At 52.2% G+C, this 17,362-nt stretch overlaps 6 protein-coding genes across 6 annotated transcripts; 4 read left to right on the top strand and 2 right to left on the bottom strand.

Annotated features, from left to right (window-relative positions):
* Positions 1–538: 538 nt before the first annotated feature.
* Positions 539–1,345, top strand: ALT_1743 (dolichyl-phosphate beta-D-mannosyltransferase; the record flags this gene model as incomplete). Its single annotated transcript, XM_033562082.1, has 2 exons — positions 539–642; positions 712–1,345. 2 exons carry the CDS (start codon positions 539–541, stop codon positions 1,343–1,345), a joined length of 738 nt encoding a protein of 245 aa, XP_033417973.1.
* Positions 1,346–1,576: 231 nt separating this feature from the next.
* ALT_1744 (UPF0613 protein PB24D3.06c) lies at positions 1,577–2,539 on the bottom strand (the record flags this gene model as incomplete). The annotated part of the gene is made up of 1 exon (XM_033562081.2): positions 1,577–2,539. The coding sequence occupies one exon, from the start codon at positions 2,537–2,539 to the stop codon at positions 1,577–1,579; it is 963 nt and encodes a 320-aa protein (XP_033417972.2).
* Positions 2,540–3,107: 568 nt separating this feature from the next.
* Positions 3,108–5,479, top strand: ALT_1745 (transcription factor TFIIIC subunit TFC6; the record flags this gene model as incomplete). Its single annotated transcript, XM_033562080.2, has 4 exons — positions 3,108–3,111; positions 3,172–3,217; positions 3,282–4,579; positions 4,632–5,479. The coding sequence occupies 4 exons, from the start codon at positions 3,108–3,110 to the stop codon at positions 5,477–5,479; spliced, it is 2,196 nt and encodes a 731-aa protein (XP_033417971.2).
* Positions 5,480–7,880: 2,401 nt separating this feature from the next.
* ALT_1746 (uncharacterized protein) lies at positions 7,881–8,480 on the top strand (the record flags this gene model as incomplete). Its single annotated transcript, XM_033562079.2, has 1 exon — positions 7,881–8,480. One exon carries the CDS (start codon positions 7,881–7,883, stop codon positions 8,478–8,480), a length of 600 nt encoding a protein of 199 aa, XP_033417970.2.
* Positions 8,481–9,378: 898 nt separating this feature from the next.
* On the top strand, positions 9,379–12,317 carry ALT_1747 (vacuolar protein sorting-associated protein 35; the record flags this gene model as incomplete). Its single annotated transcript, XM_033562078.2, has 5 exons — positions 9,379–9,515; positions 9,630–10,267; positions 10,329–11,341; positions 11,394–11,942; positions 12,000–12,317. The coding sequence occupies 5 exons, from the start codon at positions 9,379–9,381 to the stop codon at positions 12,315–12,317; spliced, it is 2,655 nt and encodes an 884-aa protein (XP_033417969.2).
* Positions 12,318–13,087: 770 nt separating this feature from the next.
* Positions 13,088–16,939, bottom strand: ALT_1748 (stress response protein nst1; the record flags this gene model as incomplete). The annotated part of the gene is made up of 5 exons (XM_089599209.1): positions 13,088–13,554; positions 13,617–13,733; positions 13,811–15,428; positions 15,504–15,748; positions 15,835–16,939. The coding sequence occupies 5 exons, from the start codon at positions 16,937–16,939 to the stop codon at positions 13,088–13,090; spliced, it is 3,552 nt and encodes a 1,183-aa protein (XP_089456355.1).
* Between the last annotated feature and the right edge of the window lie 423 nt (positions 16,940–17,362).

Raw genomic sequence — 17,362 nt, forward strand, 5'->3', positions numbered from 1 at the left:
CTGCTTGTTTCCGGGATGGTTGGTTGGAGCTTGGGGGTGGATGCTGATGTTGATGCGGTTGAGTAGTTTTGATGACTACCTTATCAGTGGTTTAGTCTGTGGTCTTCATACGAGCTGATGCTTTGGACTGCCCATGTCAAAGGTCATGGTAAGGTCGCAGGGACACTGTGTGCGCTGGATGACGCCTGTACCATAAGTTTCGATAAGTTTGATTTTGCGTGAAATTGCATCTTGACAATGACGAGACTCGCGTATCCATTGACTATGGCATGTTTGTAATTCCTGACGGGCTATCGCTGTCTATATTGATTCGAGTCTGGCGTATTGCGGTAGTTGAGTTGAGTCGAGCTGAGGCCACTTGTATGATTTGATAACGACGAACGCGGAGCTCCCGCACCAGTTCGGGGCTAACTTACAGCCTCTCAGGGGACTCGCCAGCACCATTTCACTCATTGCATTTTGTGCTCAATTCCGGTGTTGATACATCTTTCGGACTATCATCTTTCTATTCTATTGTTTGTTCTATCACTTCAGTAAAATGACCGACACAAAGAACAAGTACTCGGTCATTCTCCCGACGTACAATGAGCGCAAGAACCTCCCTATCATCTGCTGGCTACTGGAGCGGACATTCCGCGAGAAGTGAGAAACATTTTACTGCCTAGTCAATCAATCGCACGATGCCAGAGGCTAACTTTGTCTGCCCTACAGCAACCTAGACTGGGAAATCGTGATCGTCGATGATGGCTCCCCGGACGGCACCCTCGAGATCGCCAAACAGCTGCAAGCCCTCTGGGGCCCCGAACACATCAACCTCAAGCCGCGGGCCGGCAAGCTGGGTCTGGGAACCGCATACGTGCACGGGCTGCAGTACGTGCGCGGCAACTATGTCATCATCATGGACGCGGACTTCAGCCACCACCCCAAGTTCATTCCCGAGATGATTCGCATCCAGAAGGTGACGGACGCGGACATCGTCACGGGCACGCGGTATGCGAGCCGCGAGGGCATCAAGGGCGGGGTGTATGGGTGGGATCTGTTCCGGAAGTTCACGTCGAGGACGGCGAACCTGATTGCGGATGTCATGCTTATGCCTGGGGTGAGTGATCTGACGGGGAGCTTCCGGCTGTACAAGAAGAGTGTGCTGGAGAAGGTCATCCACAGTACGCAGAGCAAGGGGTATAGCTTCCAGATGGAGATGATGGTGCGGGCCAAGGCGATGGGGTTCAAGGTTGCGGAGTGTCCGATTACCTTTGTCGACCGGCTGTATGGGGAGAGCAAGTTGGGCGGCCATGAGATTGTCGAGTATCTTAAGGGTGTGTTGAATCTGTGGCTGAAAGTTTGACCTGTCTCTGGTTTGCTTCTTGAGGGTTCTCTTCATGGTCAGCTTGGACCGCGACATACTACGCCCTACCCTTATTTTTGTCTCTTATGCTTCTAATACTGCCACTGCCGCTGCCATGTTTTTTTTTTTTTTTTTGGATATCTACTTGCTGCTCTGTTTCGGCCTGTGTGTACAATAAACACGAAAACTACGACAAGATTTCATTCCACTACCATCTCACATGGTGCAAAACTAGATACCCTTCAGATAGCGAGTAACGCGCTCAGCAAGATCAGCCTGCCCCTGATCCTTGACATTGTGACTTGCCCCCGGTATGACCCCGCTATTCTGATCCCACGTTCCAGCATTCCCAGCCTCAGTCGCCTCCCTCCACCGCGCCATCAGCGCCTCCTTATCCACCCACGGCGCCGCAAACTCATCGTTCCCCGAGTACAGCACCAGTAACTTGGACCGCAATAAACCCCGCGTCGCCACAGCCCCAAACGTCTCGCGCAGCCGCTGATCCGTCAAATCCGAGCTAAACAGATCATCCTCCGCCGGCTTGCCAGGACTATCCGGACTCGCCAGACTCAGGAACCGCCGCGCACTGACAGGGTCAGGCGGCAAGCCAACCTTGCTGCTCAGATTCAAGGGTAGAATGATATCACCTACGGGAGCCTGCCGCGCCAGCGAAACCAGCTGCTCCCACGAGCCCTTTGCCTCGGCACCCACATCGCCTGGCTTGCGTGTCTCCGCGAGCATTGCTTCACGATCGGACACTGGCGCTTGTAGAATCGCACCGTCGACTACAGGACGGTCTCCCTGAGTATAGAGGTAGTGCAACACGTCCTGGCTTCCGGTCGAGTGACCCATGATGACGATCTTCCCTGGCGCCGATGCAGCGGCGGACGAGGCCTTGAGGCTGCGGACGAAGTCGATGCATTTCGCAATCTCCTCGACATCCTTATCAAGACTGCCGATGCCCCAGCCGCCGAAGGACGAGGAGAGCTGCGCCTGAAAGACGGACCAGTCGGTTGGTTCGAGGGCGGCGGCGAGGGGTGCTACATAGGGAACGGTGCAAAGGCCGTCTGTCAGACCGCCGATGAAGATAAGGCTGTGTATTTTTCGGGGTGTAGAGCTGGTGAATTCGAAGGCGACTAGCTTCGGGGCCTTTTCTTCAGTCAGCTTGTGTGTGATCTGTTGATGTGTTTGCATGATGCTTGTGCAATTACATATTCATGCAGCGTTCCTGGGTGTGATTTCGACATGCTTTAAGCCTTTGTTTCGGATATAGAAAGGAGAAATTATCAATTTTATCTTTGAGAGGATAACCACGGCAGATCTTGAAGTCCTTTGAGAAAACTGGTCATCAATTACTGCCTAGATAATAGTTTGTTCGTGGTAGGACAGGCGGATCTATCGCAGAACCGATGATATCAGGGCGCAGCTCCACTTAAGCGAGGCCTACATTTGAAGTCAGTCCCCATATCGCACCTCAGTACAATGATCGATCTGACTGACTCAGTCTTCTATTAAACTAGCGAACACAGTCCTCTTGAAAAATGATTATTTGTTTTGTTGATGCTGTTATCGAGGATGTGGGGTATCGATGAGGTCACCGGCTGTTTTGAGGATGTAAAATTACGCCAAGACCCTCCTCTCCTCGCGCGCTGTCGATACGCAGATCTTCCCGTCATCTTGTATCACGAATAGCTCTGTTCCTGCCGATCAAACAATTGGTGCATCCTCACCTATATGCCATCAATTGACTGGTCTGACTTTGATGAGTATGATCAGTCCACACTTCAGAGGATGTGATCTTTACAAATGATGATCTATGCACACAGTCATTGAGGTCGTCACTTTCAGCATCATCGTCAAGAAGCTAGGACGGTAAGGGATATCGCCAGATGCCTCGTACACGCAGGTCCAACCGCCTATCCGGGGCGAGGACCAGATACACAAGCGATCCCTTTGAGATTGCGGGAGTCAGTGACGAACCGGACTCGAGAGAAGGAAACACCCCTTCTCCCCGAGAAGCAAAGCAGCCTGTCCGAGCAGATGATTCCTCAGACGAGGAGTACAAAGAAGTTCAGAATGAACAGGATGAAGTCGAAGAAGGCGAAGATGAAGACGTAGAGATGGTGGACATCCCCGACGATGATGATGAATTCGTCTCCGACGAGGAGGACGAAACCGATTCAAAGAAGCCCAAAAAGGCCGGGACTTCGCGAGTCAAGAATCCCAAGCGACGACATGAGGACGGCTCTGTCGCTATTGCTGAGGATGAGACTCACTTCCGAGGGACGTGGAACCCCGGCGAGCATGTGGGAAAGCTGACCCACATGAAGGTGACCTTTGGATCTGACGAGAGGGATCTACTCTCCATGGCGTATACACGGGACCGATGGGCCAAGGGCGTTGATTCGACGTTTCCTACGCGTTCTTCATTAAATGAAGCAGAGAAATTTCCTGACTACACGTATGGTGCGACATTTGGCGTTGAGCCGGAGGAGGTCAGGAAGGAGAGTGCTCGTGGTTGGGACTGGTACTACGCCGATGATGTTGGGGGGCGGTTCCGCAAGAGACAGCGGATTGAGAAAATAGACGAGGAGGAGGCTCGCTCACGGTATATGGCACAGCAGGAGAAGAAGCAGACGGTATTAATAGGGCCTGTGGACGCTCAGAAAAAGTTCCGGCTAGGGCAGAATGAGTCCGCCAATTTCGGCGAAGCCTGGAAACCTGGGGCGAAGAAGAGTGGGACAGCAAAGAATTCAACCGGATCAAAGAAACCGCTACGCGAAGGGTGGCTCCTTAATCTGGGACAGAAGATTCAATGCATGGCTTGGGTACCCAATCAGTCCGGTCTCACGCAGTACCTTGGCGTCGTGGTGCCCATCACCAAAGAGCAGAAGGAAAGTTACCCAGACCCCTTGAAGAATCAAGCCAGTCTCGCGTTCAGTTCTTCTGCTCCTTACCCCTGTGCATTGCAACTGTGGGCGTTCAAAGCCAAACGAGAAGACAGCTTTACGAAGACCCTTGATATGAGCATTAAACCGAGGCTGCGGTTGGCTCTGTGTACCGACTGGGGCGACTTGCGACGAATGGCTTGGTGTCCTATGCCCCGGGCTGCGCGGGACGAGGATGACGAAGACCCTTTGAGGAACCTGGGACTCCTGGCTGGAGTCTGGGGAGACGGCTATATTCGAGTTATTGACGTCAAGCTGAGCCGCAACCCAAATGCCACAGAGTTCAGTAAGTAGACCAATGGAGGATAATTGATGGGCCTTCAGCTGACGATTTGTAGACAAGGTCCACAGTCCAGTTTTCGAGGCCAAGCCCCCGTCGACAGTATGTACATGCGTGGCTTGGCTTTCTCCCACTGACATTGCTGTTGGCTGTGCCAACGGCTTTGTCGCTATCTGGAGCATTACAGCCTCAGAAGAAACCTCTACAGCCTTTCTACCTTACTTCTACGAACCAATCCACCGCACTTATATCCTGAATCTGGCGGCGGCCTACCCAACTCATCCTCACCTGCTGTGTACAACATCTATGGACGGGGAAACCCGCTTGACCTCAATCGTCGATTACCAGAAGGACACCGTGGAAACGACCCGTATGCGAATGGCGTCGCCGCATGCTGCCTACTCTCCCTTGCTCCATGCATTCATCTCAAGTGACGAGAACGATTTTGCACGGCTCCTCGCCGTGCGGCGCTTCTTCACCACAACGGCCATGGCAAGGCTACCAAGTACGGTCTCCGCTCTTGCGCCGTGCAGCTTCTGGCACCCAAGCGTCCTCCTGGGCTGCGCAGGCGGCGAAGTCATCGCAACAAGCCCCATCCGCCGATTAGTGCACCCGAAAGAGAAACAGTGGCAGCAGACCTGGTTCACCCATGAATGGGCGCGCAGGCAAGATGCAGACAGTGCAGGGACGAGTCGATTCATTGACGGCTACCGCGCTGAGAGCTTCAGTCTCTTGCGCAACATGGTGGGTGATCGTCGGATGGTCAATGGCACGATGATGATTACCATCTTTGACGAACCGAGACACGTTACTGCATTGACATGGAATCCCAACCAGCTGTGTGCGGGATGGGCCAGTGCTGGGTTGGGATGTGGATTGATTCGGGTTGAAGATTTGGCGATCTAGACTGATGTGCAGGCCCTACTTCTAGTTAAAGTACGAGGTTAAAAAGACATCATATTCCATTGCTATTGTTTCGCTCCGCCATAAGATAATTCCCCTGCTGGGATATTCACGGAGTCCCCTGCCGGCTGCTGGCAGGGAAGATGAGCGGTGAATGTGCTCTTTGTTATTGAGATGCTACTGAATAGTGGTACTCCTCTTCATACACACTCCCCTACACTCTCCTCTTCATACAGGCACATATCGTTGAAGGTCTGCTATCATTTCTACCAGCTTTATTGCAGCTCATATGGACGAGGTCCAGTCCAGAGAGTAGTAGTTCAGAAGTGACTGTCTATGAGATGGGCACCATTGTGTCGTTACTCATGTAATGGACATCGACGACTGGAAAAAGTGCAACTTTCCTGGAAATGTCATGGCCTCAGATCTAGAGGGGGCACACATCATTCCTTACGCCTATGCACGGATAGAGCACTCTCCATATCCATACTTCAACTATCATTCTGACGTGAATTAGATACCACCCCAGAATGTGGTTGATATATGGACGATCCTTTATCGATACTTCCCTGGTGTACGAAGAGCTAGCAAGAGTATGGCGAACATCAATATCCTCCCAACAGGATGATGTTGCTTGCGGAGCTTTTCACTCCAATTTAGAAAATTCCTGATGGCCTTCGAAGGTTGGCTATTACAATTTGCATTTGCTGACCAAATCCCTCTGTATAGGATGTGCTCCACAGATACGAGCTGAAGACTTACCGATATTTCCCTCCCTTGCATAGGAGGGAACTTCCTGAGGACGGCATCGTGACGTTCAAAAAAGCCGCGGGAGCCGAGCGTATCCCTCTCCCAGATCCGGCTCTTGCTCGACTGTCATTTTCGGATAGCTGAAATCCTGAACGCGTCCGGAATGAGCGAGTCCATAGACCGCAAGATTCGGGAGTGGGAAGATATCAAACGTCGGCCAGAGGCAGACCAGCTGCGGCCGGACGGTCCCACAGATGTTACTCGTTACCTGAACGCCGGCTTGTGGCAACATGTGGCAGTCTGAGTCCTCCTTCACACTGGATCTCTCTCTTCTCTACGATGGGGAGCCGTGCACTGAACTCCTTCTTGAGCCAGAGTATACACATTTCTTTCTTGGGCTTGTCTGCTAACATGCAAGCCTCGTGTACTGTGCAAGGTTGCCTGCTAATCTCCTTGTCTCCTATAACCCACATTTGCATTCGTTGTGCAGGATACGTCATCATATCTCTTCTCATGATGATCAAAGAAGATCACAAGTTATGAGGTTACGGAGAGTATGTAGCTTATCAATAGTACTGGAGTTATGTGATGCCTTGTTTGCTGCAGTCATGATGCAATAAGAACCAAAGTGGATACAGTATCAGATAGTGAATACTAGTTGGCTCTTTTCAGTGCTTTCAAAGTGATTCTTAGGTAGAGGTCATTCCTGTACGATCAGGGTTTTGGTCCGGTCTCACACTGTATAGAGACTACAACGGATTGTTCTCCTGTCTCTGATGATCTACACTCCAGTCACCTGTGAGTATTAATACTCCAAATGGCGGGCCTGGAGGAGGAGGCTGTGTTAAACTGGCTCGTATGCTACCGTACTTACTATTCAACTATATCAACTTCACCAACATCAGCCGGACTGCCGAGTGGATGCGGTGAGAACATGAGAGGCGACAATCAGCTCCAACCCTCTTGCAATACGGTGAAGCAAATTGACTGCTGCCTATGATACTAAAGATATCACAGCTACATAGCTATACTCCATGACTTATTTGACTGATCGCCCATCATGACGAATCTTCTATCAATAGCATGAGAGCTAGAAGACCCACGGGCAGTGGATCCCGCCAGCCACAACAGCCGTCCGTTGATGCTTGGCAGTGATGCATGATTAACTGCACCACAACGTTAATGTTGATGTCCAGTGTACTGTTCAGTCGATCATAGTGATGCCAAGCAACTGTCGGCAGGATCAACATGCTCAAGATCGGCAGTTAATTGCTCCTGATGATTGAAAAGTGGAAAAGAATGACATGACAGCTTAGAATCATCGTGGCTGGGCCAGTGCGATGCGCTGCTGCCTTTTCCCAGCCTCCTTGTGTGGATCTCGGATTAGTGGATTGAAGTCGATGCAGGCCATGATGGCTGCCAGCCTGCATGATTTTTGGTATTCTTTTCTGTTTTATCATTATGATTGAACGTGTAGATCGAGTTTGGCATTTTGGGATATATATTGTTGGTCACTGAAAGGTGTAGCGGACTTCTGACTATCATCAACCAAATCTCTCTTGCACATAAGTATCCTTCTACGCAACGGCCTCGGATCTTTAGTGTTTTATCCTGTTCTGTTCTATTTTGAAGGACTTATCTACCCTGACCCGAAATGCATTTCTCTCCCGCGGCAATCCTTTTCATCTCAGTCCTCGGTACACAAGCAGTGCCCCTAGCCGTCCCGCGACTGGGAAGCAACACTGTCGTGCGCAGACAAGAAGAGGCCTACTCAATTGTTAATGTTGGCGGCGCCAATCCCGACGGCATCGACACCAGCTCTGTGATTGAGCCCCAGACCCAGACTGTGACTGCTCCCAGCATCCCTCAGGCTCCCGTGACCGTCACGGTGACCGATATGCCAACATCGACATCTGCACCAGTCATCACACCCTCTTCATGGGCGACACCTTCGTCGAGCTCATGCATTCCATCATCAAAAAGCGTGGCAGCTTGGCCGACACCTTCGCCTGGGGATGACCATTCCGTCTACCCTCGGAGTTCCAACCTGACTCGCAAGTCTCCTCTGCCTCCTAAGAGCTTCCGGAGCTCGCTCTCGAGCACCAACAGCACCGGCGTTCATGATTTCAATGTTCGCAGCGACAACGCAACTGAGAGGGTGCCTATCTCAGCTCGCACTTTGTTGAACGGCACAATCGCAGCTCGCAGCGGTGTCTTGGCGCGGGCTCTCAACCAGACAGGCCGTGTATACTAGACGATGCGCAGCTCACCTGCTCATCTGCTCGAGGAAATCCCGAATGAGAACCCTGTACGAGTCACTGTCGGAACAGTGTGGGATCTTCTCAGCGGCTAACATAATGACGGAGACGATTACTGAGACTGACGACTTTCCACTTGATGTGTCCACGTGCGAATTTCGGACTTTGACGACTTGATGTGCCATGGTATATTTGAAACGGACATACGGCACGCTCATGATTTGCTTTCTGAGATGATTTCGGCTCATAGATTGTCCATTGTATTCATTTGGTTTCCTGCGCATTCGGTATTTGGGAGAACGGGTTTGTTACATAGATGGTGTCAATAGGATAGAATGTGATTTTGGTCAACATATGAGAAAAATCAAACACAATCCGTTATGCTGTACAAGAGCCACCGGGCAATACCTCCGTACCTGCAGGGGTCGAGCGATTAATATCTCGCATCTATATTCTTAAGTTTTGGACTTGGGTTAGTGGAGGTAAAAGAAAATAGTGGGATCAAACCTTTGAATATGATTCAATTGATGCTGTCTGGTATGCGGGAGCGTACTCAGAATAGCTCTGCCTAGCACCGTCAGTCCACGTTGGCAGCCTGAGGCGGAAAGAAGCTCGTGCGACCCGCGATGGCCTCTTGATCTTCTCCATTCGCAGACATCTCCACAGGGCCAGTCATTCTGCGATGGTCTCTTCTCTTTAAATGGACTGATTAAAAGATCGGAACTTTTTATAAACATCTATACCTCTCTACAAATACTTTATCCCCGCAACCGTCATTGTAGCTCCTCCATCCGCACCCCCTCATCCTCTTACTCGGCCAGGTGTTTACCGCCTGCATCCATCCACGGAGACAGCCCCGTCATACACCTTTCGAGTTAATCGGTCAATTCCGTCATGGCCAGTCCAGTATCCCCTCCGGAGGACCAAAGTCGTCTCCTTGAGGAGGCCCTCGGAGTGGTCCGACAGCAGTCGCATATGATGCGAAAATGCTTGGAGACTCCTGGGAAACTGATGGATGCGCTCAAGTGCGGGTGAGTCGATGGAGGCTCCCCAGATATGAAGCGAAGTTCCTAGAGCGACATTGCGTAATTCTGCAGAAGTGAAGAGTACAGATCAAGCTAACGGCTATCGCCAATTGCTTCCAGGTCGACGTTGGTCTCCGAACTACGAACACCCAGCTTGGGTCCCAAGCAATACTACGAATTGTACATGGCGGTTTTCGATGCGCTGCGACATCTCTCCGTTTATCTGAAAGAGAACCATCCCGTCAACCATCTAGCTGATCTATACGAGTTGGTTCAGTATGCAGGCAACATCATCCCGCGGCTCTACTTGATGATCACGGTCGGCACGGTCTACATGTCGGTGGAGGATGCCCCGGTCAAGGAGATCATGAAGGACATGATGGAGATGAGTCGAGGAGTGCAGCATCCCATCCGCGGGCTGTTCCTGCGATACTACCTGTCCGGACAGGCCAGGGACCATTTACCCACGGGCTCCGGGGACGGGCCCGAAGGCAACCTGCAGGACTCGATCAACTTCGTCCTGACCAATTTCGTGGAGATGAACAAGTTGTGGGTGCGGTTGCAGCATCAAGGTCCCTCCCGGGAAAGGGAAAAGAGGATGCAGGAGCGCCGCGAGCTGGAACTGCTGGTGGGCAGCAATGTCGTCCGGCTCAGCCAGTTGGTCGATCTCGAGCGCTACAAGTCGGGGATCCTGCAAGCGCTGCTGGAGCAGGTTGTCCAGTGCCGCGATGTTCTTGCGCAAGAGTACCTGTTGGAAGGTAGGGAATCTATGGTCCCGGTGTGCCTCCGGGGCAGTCAGCTCATGCTAAGTTGCTCTAGTGATCACCAAGGTCTTCCCCGATGAATTCCATCTCCATACGCTCGATCTCTTACTCTCGGCAATTTCTCGTCTCAACCCGCACGTTGACCTGAAGAAGATCGTGATTGGACTCATGGACCGTCTATCGGCCTACGCGGCTCGGGAAACAGAATCCACCACCGACCCCGAAATACGAATGCAAAATGAAGAGGAAGCCGTCACAAAGTTCCTCGAAAATCTGAAGATCGCGGAGGAAACTAAGAAGGCCGAGGCAGCAGCGACCCAAGAGGCGCCCACTGGCACAACTCAAGAGAACGGCGTTGAGCAACCGTCAACCGAGCCGTCGAAGGAACCCTCGAAAGACACAAATGAACCAGAAGCAGAGACCCCCGAAGGCGAGCAAGTGTCGAATGGAAACGGCGAGAGCGATGCAAAGCCTGTCGTCCCAGCAGATGTCAAGCTATATGCCATTTTCTATGACCAGGTCGTCAATCTGATCAAGACCCGGGGCTTGCCAATTCAAGATACCATGGCATTATTAGTGTCGCTTGTTAACCTGGCGTTGAATACCTACCCCGACAAGCTGGAGTATGTGGATCAGGTTCTCGATTTCGCTACGCGTGAGACAGCCGAATACGCTGATCATGCGGACCTGCACGCGGCGCCGACCCAGCAAAACCTCCTTCATCTTCTCCTCGCTCCTCTTCGCTCTTATGTCTCAATCTTCACAGCATTGGCATTGCCCCATTATCTCCCGCTCCTGACTTCTCAATCCTACCCCACACGACGATCCGTGGCTGGCGAAATCGCCCGGAGTCTGCTCAAGAACCGAACTCTGATCACAACAACAGAGAACCTCGACCGCGTCCTAGGGGCATTGAGAGTCCTGATCAAGGAAGGCCTGCAGCAGGCTGTCGGCTATCCTGGTTCCCAGCGACGAGGCGGAGAAACGGACGAGACCATCGAAGAGCAAGGATGGCTCGCTCGGTTGGTACATCTGATACAAGCGCCGGAAAATGACGTCCAATTAAAGGTACGCTTTTTAGGGCTGGACTGAGATCACTTCCACCGCTGACTATTCATAGCTCCTTCAAGCCACACGCAAAGCGTATGCCGACGGCAACGAACGCATCCGATACACAACGCCGGCCATTATTACTGCATCTATTCGACTGGCGCGTAAACTCAAGTCTCGTGAACATTACGACGACAACTGGCAGTCACAGTCCTCCGCCCTTTATAGGTTCATGCACCAGTGCGTAAACAATCTCTATCAGCGCGCCAACCCAGGGTGCGCTGACCTGGCACTGCGCCTCTTTGTGATGTGCGGCGAAGTGGCCGACCAGACGGGATTCGAAGAATTCAGCTACGAGTTCTTTGCTCAAGCATTCACCATTTACGAGGACTCCATCAGTGACTCGCGCGCACAGTTCCAGGCGGTATGCATCATCGCAGGAGCGCTCCACGGCACCCGGGGTTTCTCCAAGGAGAATTACGACACCCTGATCACTAAGGCGGCGCTGCACGGAAGCAAACTGCTCAAGAAACCCGATCAGTGCCGTGCCGTGTACCTTGCAAGTCACCTGTGGTGGGTAGTCGAAAACCCCCAACGGGGCGAAGAGGACCCCAAGAACGTATGTCCACTCCACCCCCTCGCTTCCACCTTCATCGCAACTAATCTAGACCCTCAGCTCTACCGCGACGGCAAACGCGTCCTTGAATGCCTCCAGCGGGCCCTCCGCGTCGCAGACGCCTGCATGGACACCGCCGTCTCCGTTGAGCTATTCGTCGAGATCCTCAACCGCTACGTCTACTACTTCGACCAGCAGAACGAAACAGTCACGACCAAGTACCTCAACGGCCTCATCGAGCTCATCCATTCCAACCTGCAAACCAACGAGGATGAGCCGAATCCCAGCCTCGAGGGTCCAAAGCGTCACTTCCAGCGCACACTGGAGTACATCCGTTCCAGAGACTACGAGGGCGTCGTCACGGATCCGAGACAGTGAAATTGTCCAGGCACCTTTGTGATATTTGGGTCTGGAAATGATTATATCATGTATGAATCGTGAAAGCGTGCTTACCTTGTTTCTTTTCTGTATCTGTTTCGCCGTTTCCTGGCAGCTTTGATATCAGCCGAAGCTTGTACTGAATGTGAATGAATCCCGAGACGCTTGTAACATTTTCCTCTGACTGGTCTGTTCGATTCTGTTAATATAGGTACAGCGCCGTCTTAACATGGTATAGTCTTCCCTTTTTATCTTCTGCTAGGTGACTGAATGAGTTGTCACGGTAGACCACCGTACATTTACTTGCTGTTTACACACCTACTGCAACTACAGCTACAGTTAGAACAAAAATCATGACTCATCGATCGAAGCCGACCATGCAATTGGTTTGGCACGGAGGATATGTGTGCTCCATGGGAATCGCCGCATCATGCACAATAGGACAATAGGACATACAGAACATAAGATGCCCCTGAACAAAAAAAGAAGGTAAAAGAAAAGTTGACTCGGACAAACAGACAACAGTCCATGACGCGAACAGAGAAGACGTGAGACATGACATGACGCTTGACAGACGTGGAAAGTAGGTATGAGGTTGTAGGGATAATGGCGTATGACGAATGAGTAGAGGAGAGGAAGGGAAGGGAAGAGAGGCATTTAGTCAGTTAATCGTCCACAGTGCAGAAGTCCGATAATGATGATGATGAAAGTGCAAAACAAACATGAACCCCATTTACACCCCGTTAGATGCTGGACCCAAACAAACGCCTTTAGAAACCCATTGGTGGAGAAGAATACTGGCGCAGCACTGATGGTGTACCAATTCCGCCAAACGCTGGCAGACTACTGCTCGGAACTGGGCTGCCAATTTCCCCGGGAACGATGCTGCCCCTGTGACCTGAAGCGGCACTGTTGTTGTCCGGCTCGAACTTGACAAACTCCCCCGTCTCGTCCTTTTTAATCGAGAAGGTACCCCCACCATTCTGTGTGTTGCCTTCCGTGTCGCAAATATCTAGCATCTCTTTCAAGGAGATCGAAGGCTCGGTTTGTGGCCTCAGCTGCTCAACCTGGCGAAGAACAAGGTTCACGTCATGATAACCGTCCACACCCTTGAAAGGACTCATAGTATTGAGCTGTTTACAGGCCTGGATGACCAACAGCCGAATGGCGACAGGCCGGGATGTGTGAGCACGGTGGTGGCCTCCGGACCCAAATGCGTTGTTAGACCAACCGCTCGCTATGATTTACGTCAGTATTCGCTTCCATGTAAGGGCACAGGATTTCGCAGAGCAAACTGACCGTGTCCGGTTCCCCAAGTCTGAGCACTGGGAAAAGCAGACGTCCCGAAAGGGATCTGTGCACCCCATGTGCCACCGCTTACTGCAGGACTCACCACGAAATTGGTGTGCTTTGATGCTGATCATATTGTTAGGACATCTGTCACACTATACAGTTCCAAAAAGATACTGTGGTCTTATAGCCGAAGAACTTACCACTGAGGGGATCCGGAAACAGAGGTGGTCCACCGAAACTGGCCCGCGCCGGTCCTGGAAAAGTGCCGGGTGCTGTAGCACCTGGTAGCGACTGCGACAGATTTGAGGAGAGAGGAACATCGGTGTCATCAAGGAGAGCACTGCTACCAAGATGGGCGCTCAAATCATCCACATCTCGTTGTGTGGTGCGATCACCACCCTTCTGCTGGTCCTGTTGGGTGCTGGATGGTCGTTTGATAGGGCTAGGCCGAGAAATTGGCATAGGCTGTGCGTGATTCTCCAGAGGTGACCTCTCAAATGAGCCGGAGGGTTGCCTGGAATGGCGGTGGGGCAATCCACCCTGCGGCGTCGAGAAAGCTCCAGGAATCTGCTGGCCATGGAATGCAAACCCTTGTCCGGGCTCAAGCGGGAATCCGCGTCCAGGCGGCATTGGACGTGCCCCATTGATACCTGGCGGTGCGGGGATTCCGCTTGGTGCTGGATAGCCACGGAAAGGACTGATGAAAGGTCCCGAATGCGGCGGATAACTGGGCAGATCATGTCCAACTGGTGGTCGCGCGACCATTCCAGTCAAGCCCGGAGGATTAGGTGGTATTCCGTTGACGCTCGAGAATCCAGGAGGAATGGATCTGCCTAGGGGGGACAAGGGCGTAGAAGGCTGAGGTTGATGAAGCATTGCATGCAGTCCGTGGCCTTGTTGCGAATTCCCACTGGCAACTCCCGATGGCTGAGACACGGGCATCGAACGAGGAGAAAGGGAGGCCTGCGACGGGTCGGTGCTAGGTGCTTGGGAGTGTGGTGAGGAGGAGGAATGAGAGTCTTGTTGGGATGGCTGACGGGGTCTGGCGGGAGTAGGAGCTTTCGGTAACACAGGTGTTGCGGATGGGATATGCGGCGAATGAGCGACAGCCGGGGAAAAGCCCTGAAGATGATGTAAATTCGACGGAATAGGGACAGGTCCCTGTTGCGACGACCGTTTGGCTTGATCATCACGCTTCTCCTGATCTTTGGCTTCCTCTCCGCCCTTTGCTGTATCCTTCTTGGCTTGTTCCTCCTTGCGATCGCGCTCTTCCTTTGCCTTCTTTTCCCGCAATTCTCGCTCTTCTTTTTCTTTCCGCCGGGCCTCTTCGCGTCGTTTCTTCTCCTCGCGCTGCTTCCGCTCCGCTTCGGCTTGTCGCTCTCGTTCCTCACGCTGACGTCGAAGCTTTTCCGCCTCTTTGCGCGCACGCTCCTCTTCTTGGGCCTTCCGTTCTGCTTCTTTCTTCTTCCGCTGCTCCTCCCGTTTCTTTCGCTGTTCCTCAAGTTTCTTCTCCTGTTCCGCCTTGGCAGCTGCTTCCTCTGCAGCCTTCTCCGCTTCCCGGCGCGCGCGTTCCTCTTCCTTGGCCTGTTTCTGCAGTCTCTTTTTGTCTTTCCGTTTCTGCGCTTCCCGAGCTTTCTTAGCATTTCGCTGTTCGTTCCGAGTCTCCTCCTCCATGAGTTCTTCGATCAACTTCTGTTGCCGTTGCTCGGCGACCTTTTCTCGGTATGCGGTCAGAACGCGTTGCTCGAACATTCGGGCCGCAAATATTTGAAACATTCGTCGGCCTTCTTCCATGCGTTGTTCTTCTGTCATGGCATCCTGAAGTAGAGGTTAGTGGTGAACTAAGAATAGTGGCCGAACACCACGAAGGGGGGGAACAACTCCAGGGCAGACCATTTCATCTTCCTCGTAATCCTCTTCCTCTTGACTGTCATAGTCCTCATCTTCCTCGTCGTCGTAATCTTCGTCGTCGAATGGACCATGATTGTGACCGCTATGAAGGGATTCGTGCGCAGCAGCTATGCCGTACTGGGTATCTTCTTCGCGTTGCATTCGACGTTCGGCCAACTGCTCCATCATGTCGATGAAGTGTTTCCCATCATTCTTCAGTAAATCGTCTGCAACTGTAAGAATACCATCTATCTCGGAGAGCGAGGGGAAAAAGCAAGAAATCAGTACAGGATTCCGTTGGAATGTTCAAAAGCTGGCGGCACATCAGCCTTACCTTTAACAGTTAAGCTATTTCCGAAGGCAAAGAAATCTGCGCGAGCTGCACGAGTTTCCTCGTCTTCTTCGTCAAGTTCTTCGTCACTGTAAGGCTCATCCCCGTCATCTTCCTCCTCATCGTAGTCCTCCTCCAAATCATCATCTTCTTCTGTCAGTCCATGAATGCGACCTCGTGAAGGATGGAATTGGCCTTGCGTTCGGGTATGTTGGCCGGGAGATCGTAGTGGAGGTTGGTACAACCGTGGAGGCGGTACCATAGGGGAGCCTTTTTCAAACGATCCTTGATTATGATTGGCGTACTGTTCAAGCTCTTCGTAGTAGGCATCGTAGAGAACCTCGAGCTCCTCCTCGATAGCCGTTCGCTTTCGCCCACATACCGTACAACTGCACGAATGGCGTTGTTGCTCCTTCATCTTTTTCAGAACGGCATCCTTTTCCACCTTGACGAGCTGCCGTCGCTCCTCTTCTCCTAGCTCGAGCCAGAACGTCTTAATATTCTCACGTTCTTCCTGAGTAGATGTATTCCAAATACTGCGGTTTTTGGCAGGTTTCAAAATATTGTGAGGCGCGAGATGGGAGGGGAGAGGTGGCGGCAAAGGGTGCGACATTGATACGGAAGGGGTGGACATGGGAGTCGAGGTTTCGTCTCCTTGCGCGTGAGAACCATTACGTGCTTTTTTCCCTTTCTTTTTCTTCGATTTGCGGCCTGTCGATCTCTGAGAGCTCTCCGTGCCGTCGGGCCCTTGGGGATTTTGTGAATCAACGTGGGCGTCCACCGAATCCTGACCATCCTTATGATATGTGTCACCGTTCGTGGGCTGTTCGTGGTCGGGTCCGTCAGCATCACCATCGTCGGAATGGTATCGTTCTGGATTAGCGTGGCTGGATCCGTTCTGAGTAGCGTCATCCGTCGATACATGTCCGTTTGCTGGTTGACGCTCGGCCAGGCGAGCTGCCTGCTTTTGTCTGCGTTTCTGCTTCTTTCGGTTTACCGGTCCGGAGACTGTGTCTGACGGAGAGGAAAGGTGGTGGTCTTTCGGCGCGTGAACGTCGCCATTTGTGGTGGGCGCTGAATGAGCAGTTGTTGACGAACTGTTCAGCATTGTGGAGTTTGGAGAATGTTGTGTATGCGGCGCAGGAGCCATGAAGAACGAGTTCGCAAAGATATCCGCTCCCGGAGAGCAAACAAGATCGTCGGGAGGTAAAGAGGGCGTAAAACCCTAGCTGTCCTTGATACTTCCACTTCCAAAACCCAAAGCCTTGCTAGAGCAAGATCAGCAAGGGTAGAGTACAGCCGAGCACAGACAGAGCTCACCGGCGAGCAGTAAGCGGACTAAATTGCGATCAACAGAGCTGAACGAAGAGGATATCCGATGTCAGCAGTCCCTAACAAGGGGGAGACCCTTGCGAGTGAGAGGTGGGGAGTTAGGATAAAGAGAGGAGGAGATCCTGGGCGGACAAAATGGGGAATAATGAGGGCGGAAGAGGGGTGGAAGAGAACCCTTTGGCCGCACGCAGGGGAGGCG

Source organism: Aspergillus lentulus (genome assembly GCF_001445615.1).
Source record: "Aspergillus lentulus DNA, contig: Alt04, strain: IFM 54703, whole genome shotgun sequence".
Lineage (NCBI taxonomy): Eukaryota > Fungi > Ascomycota > Eurotiomycetes > Eurotiales > Aspergillaceae > Aspergillus > Aspergillus lentulus.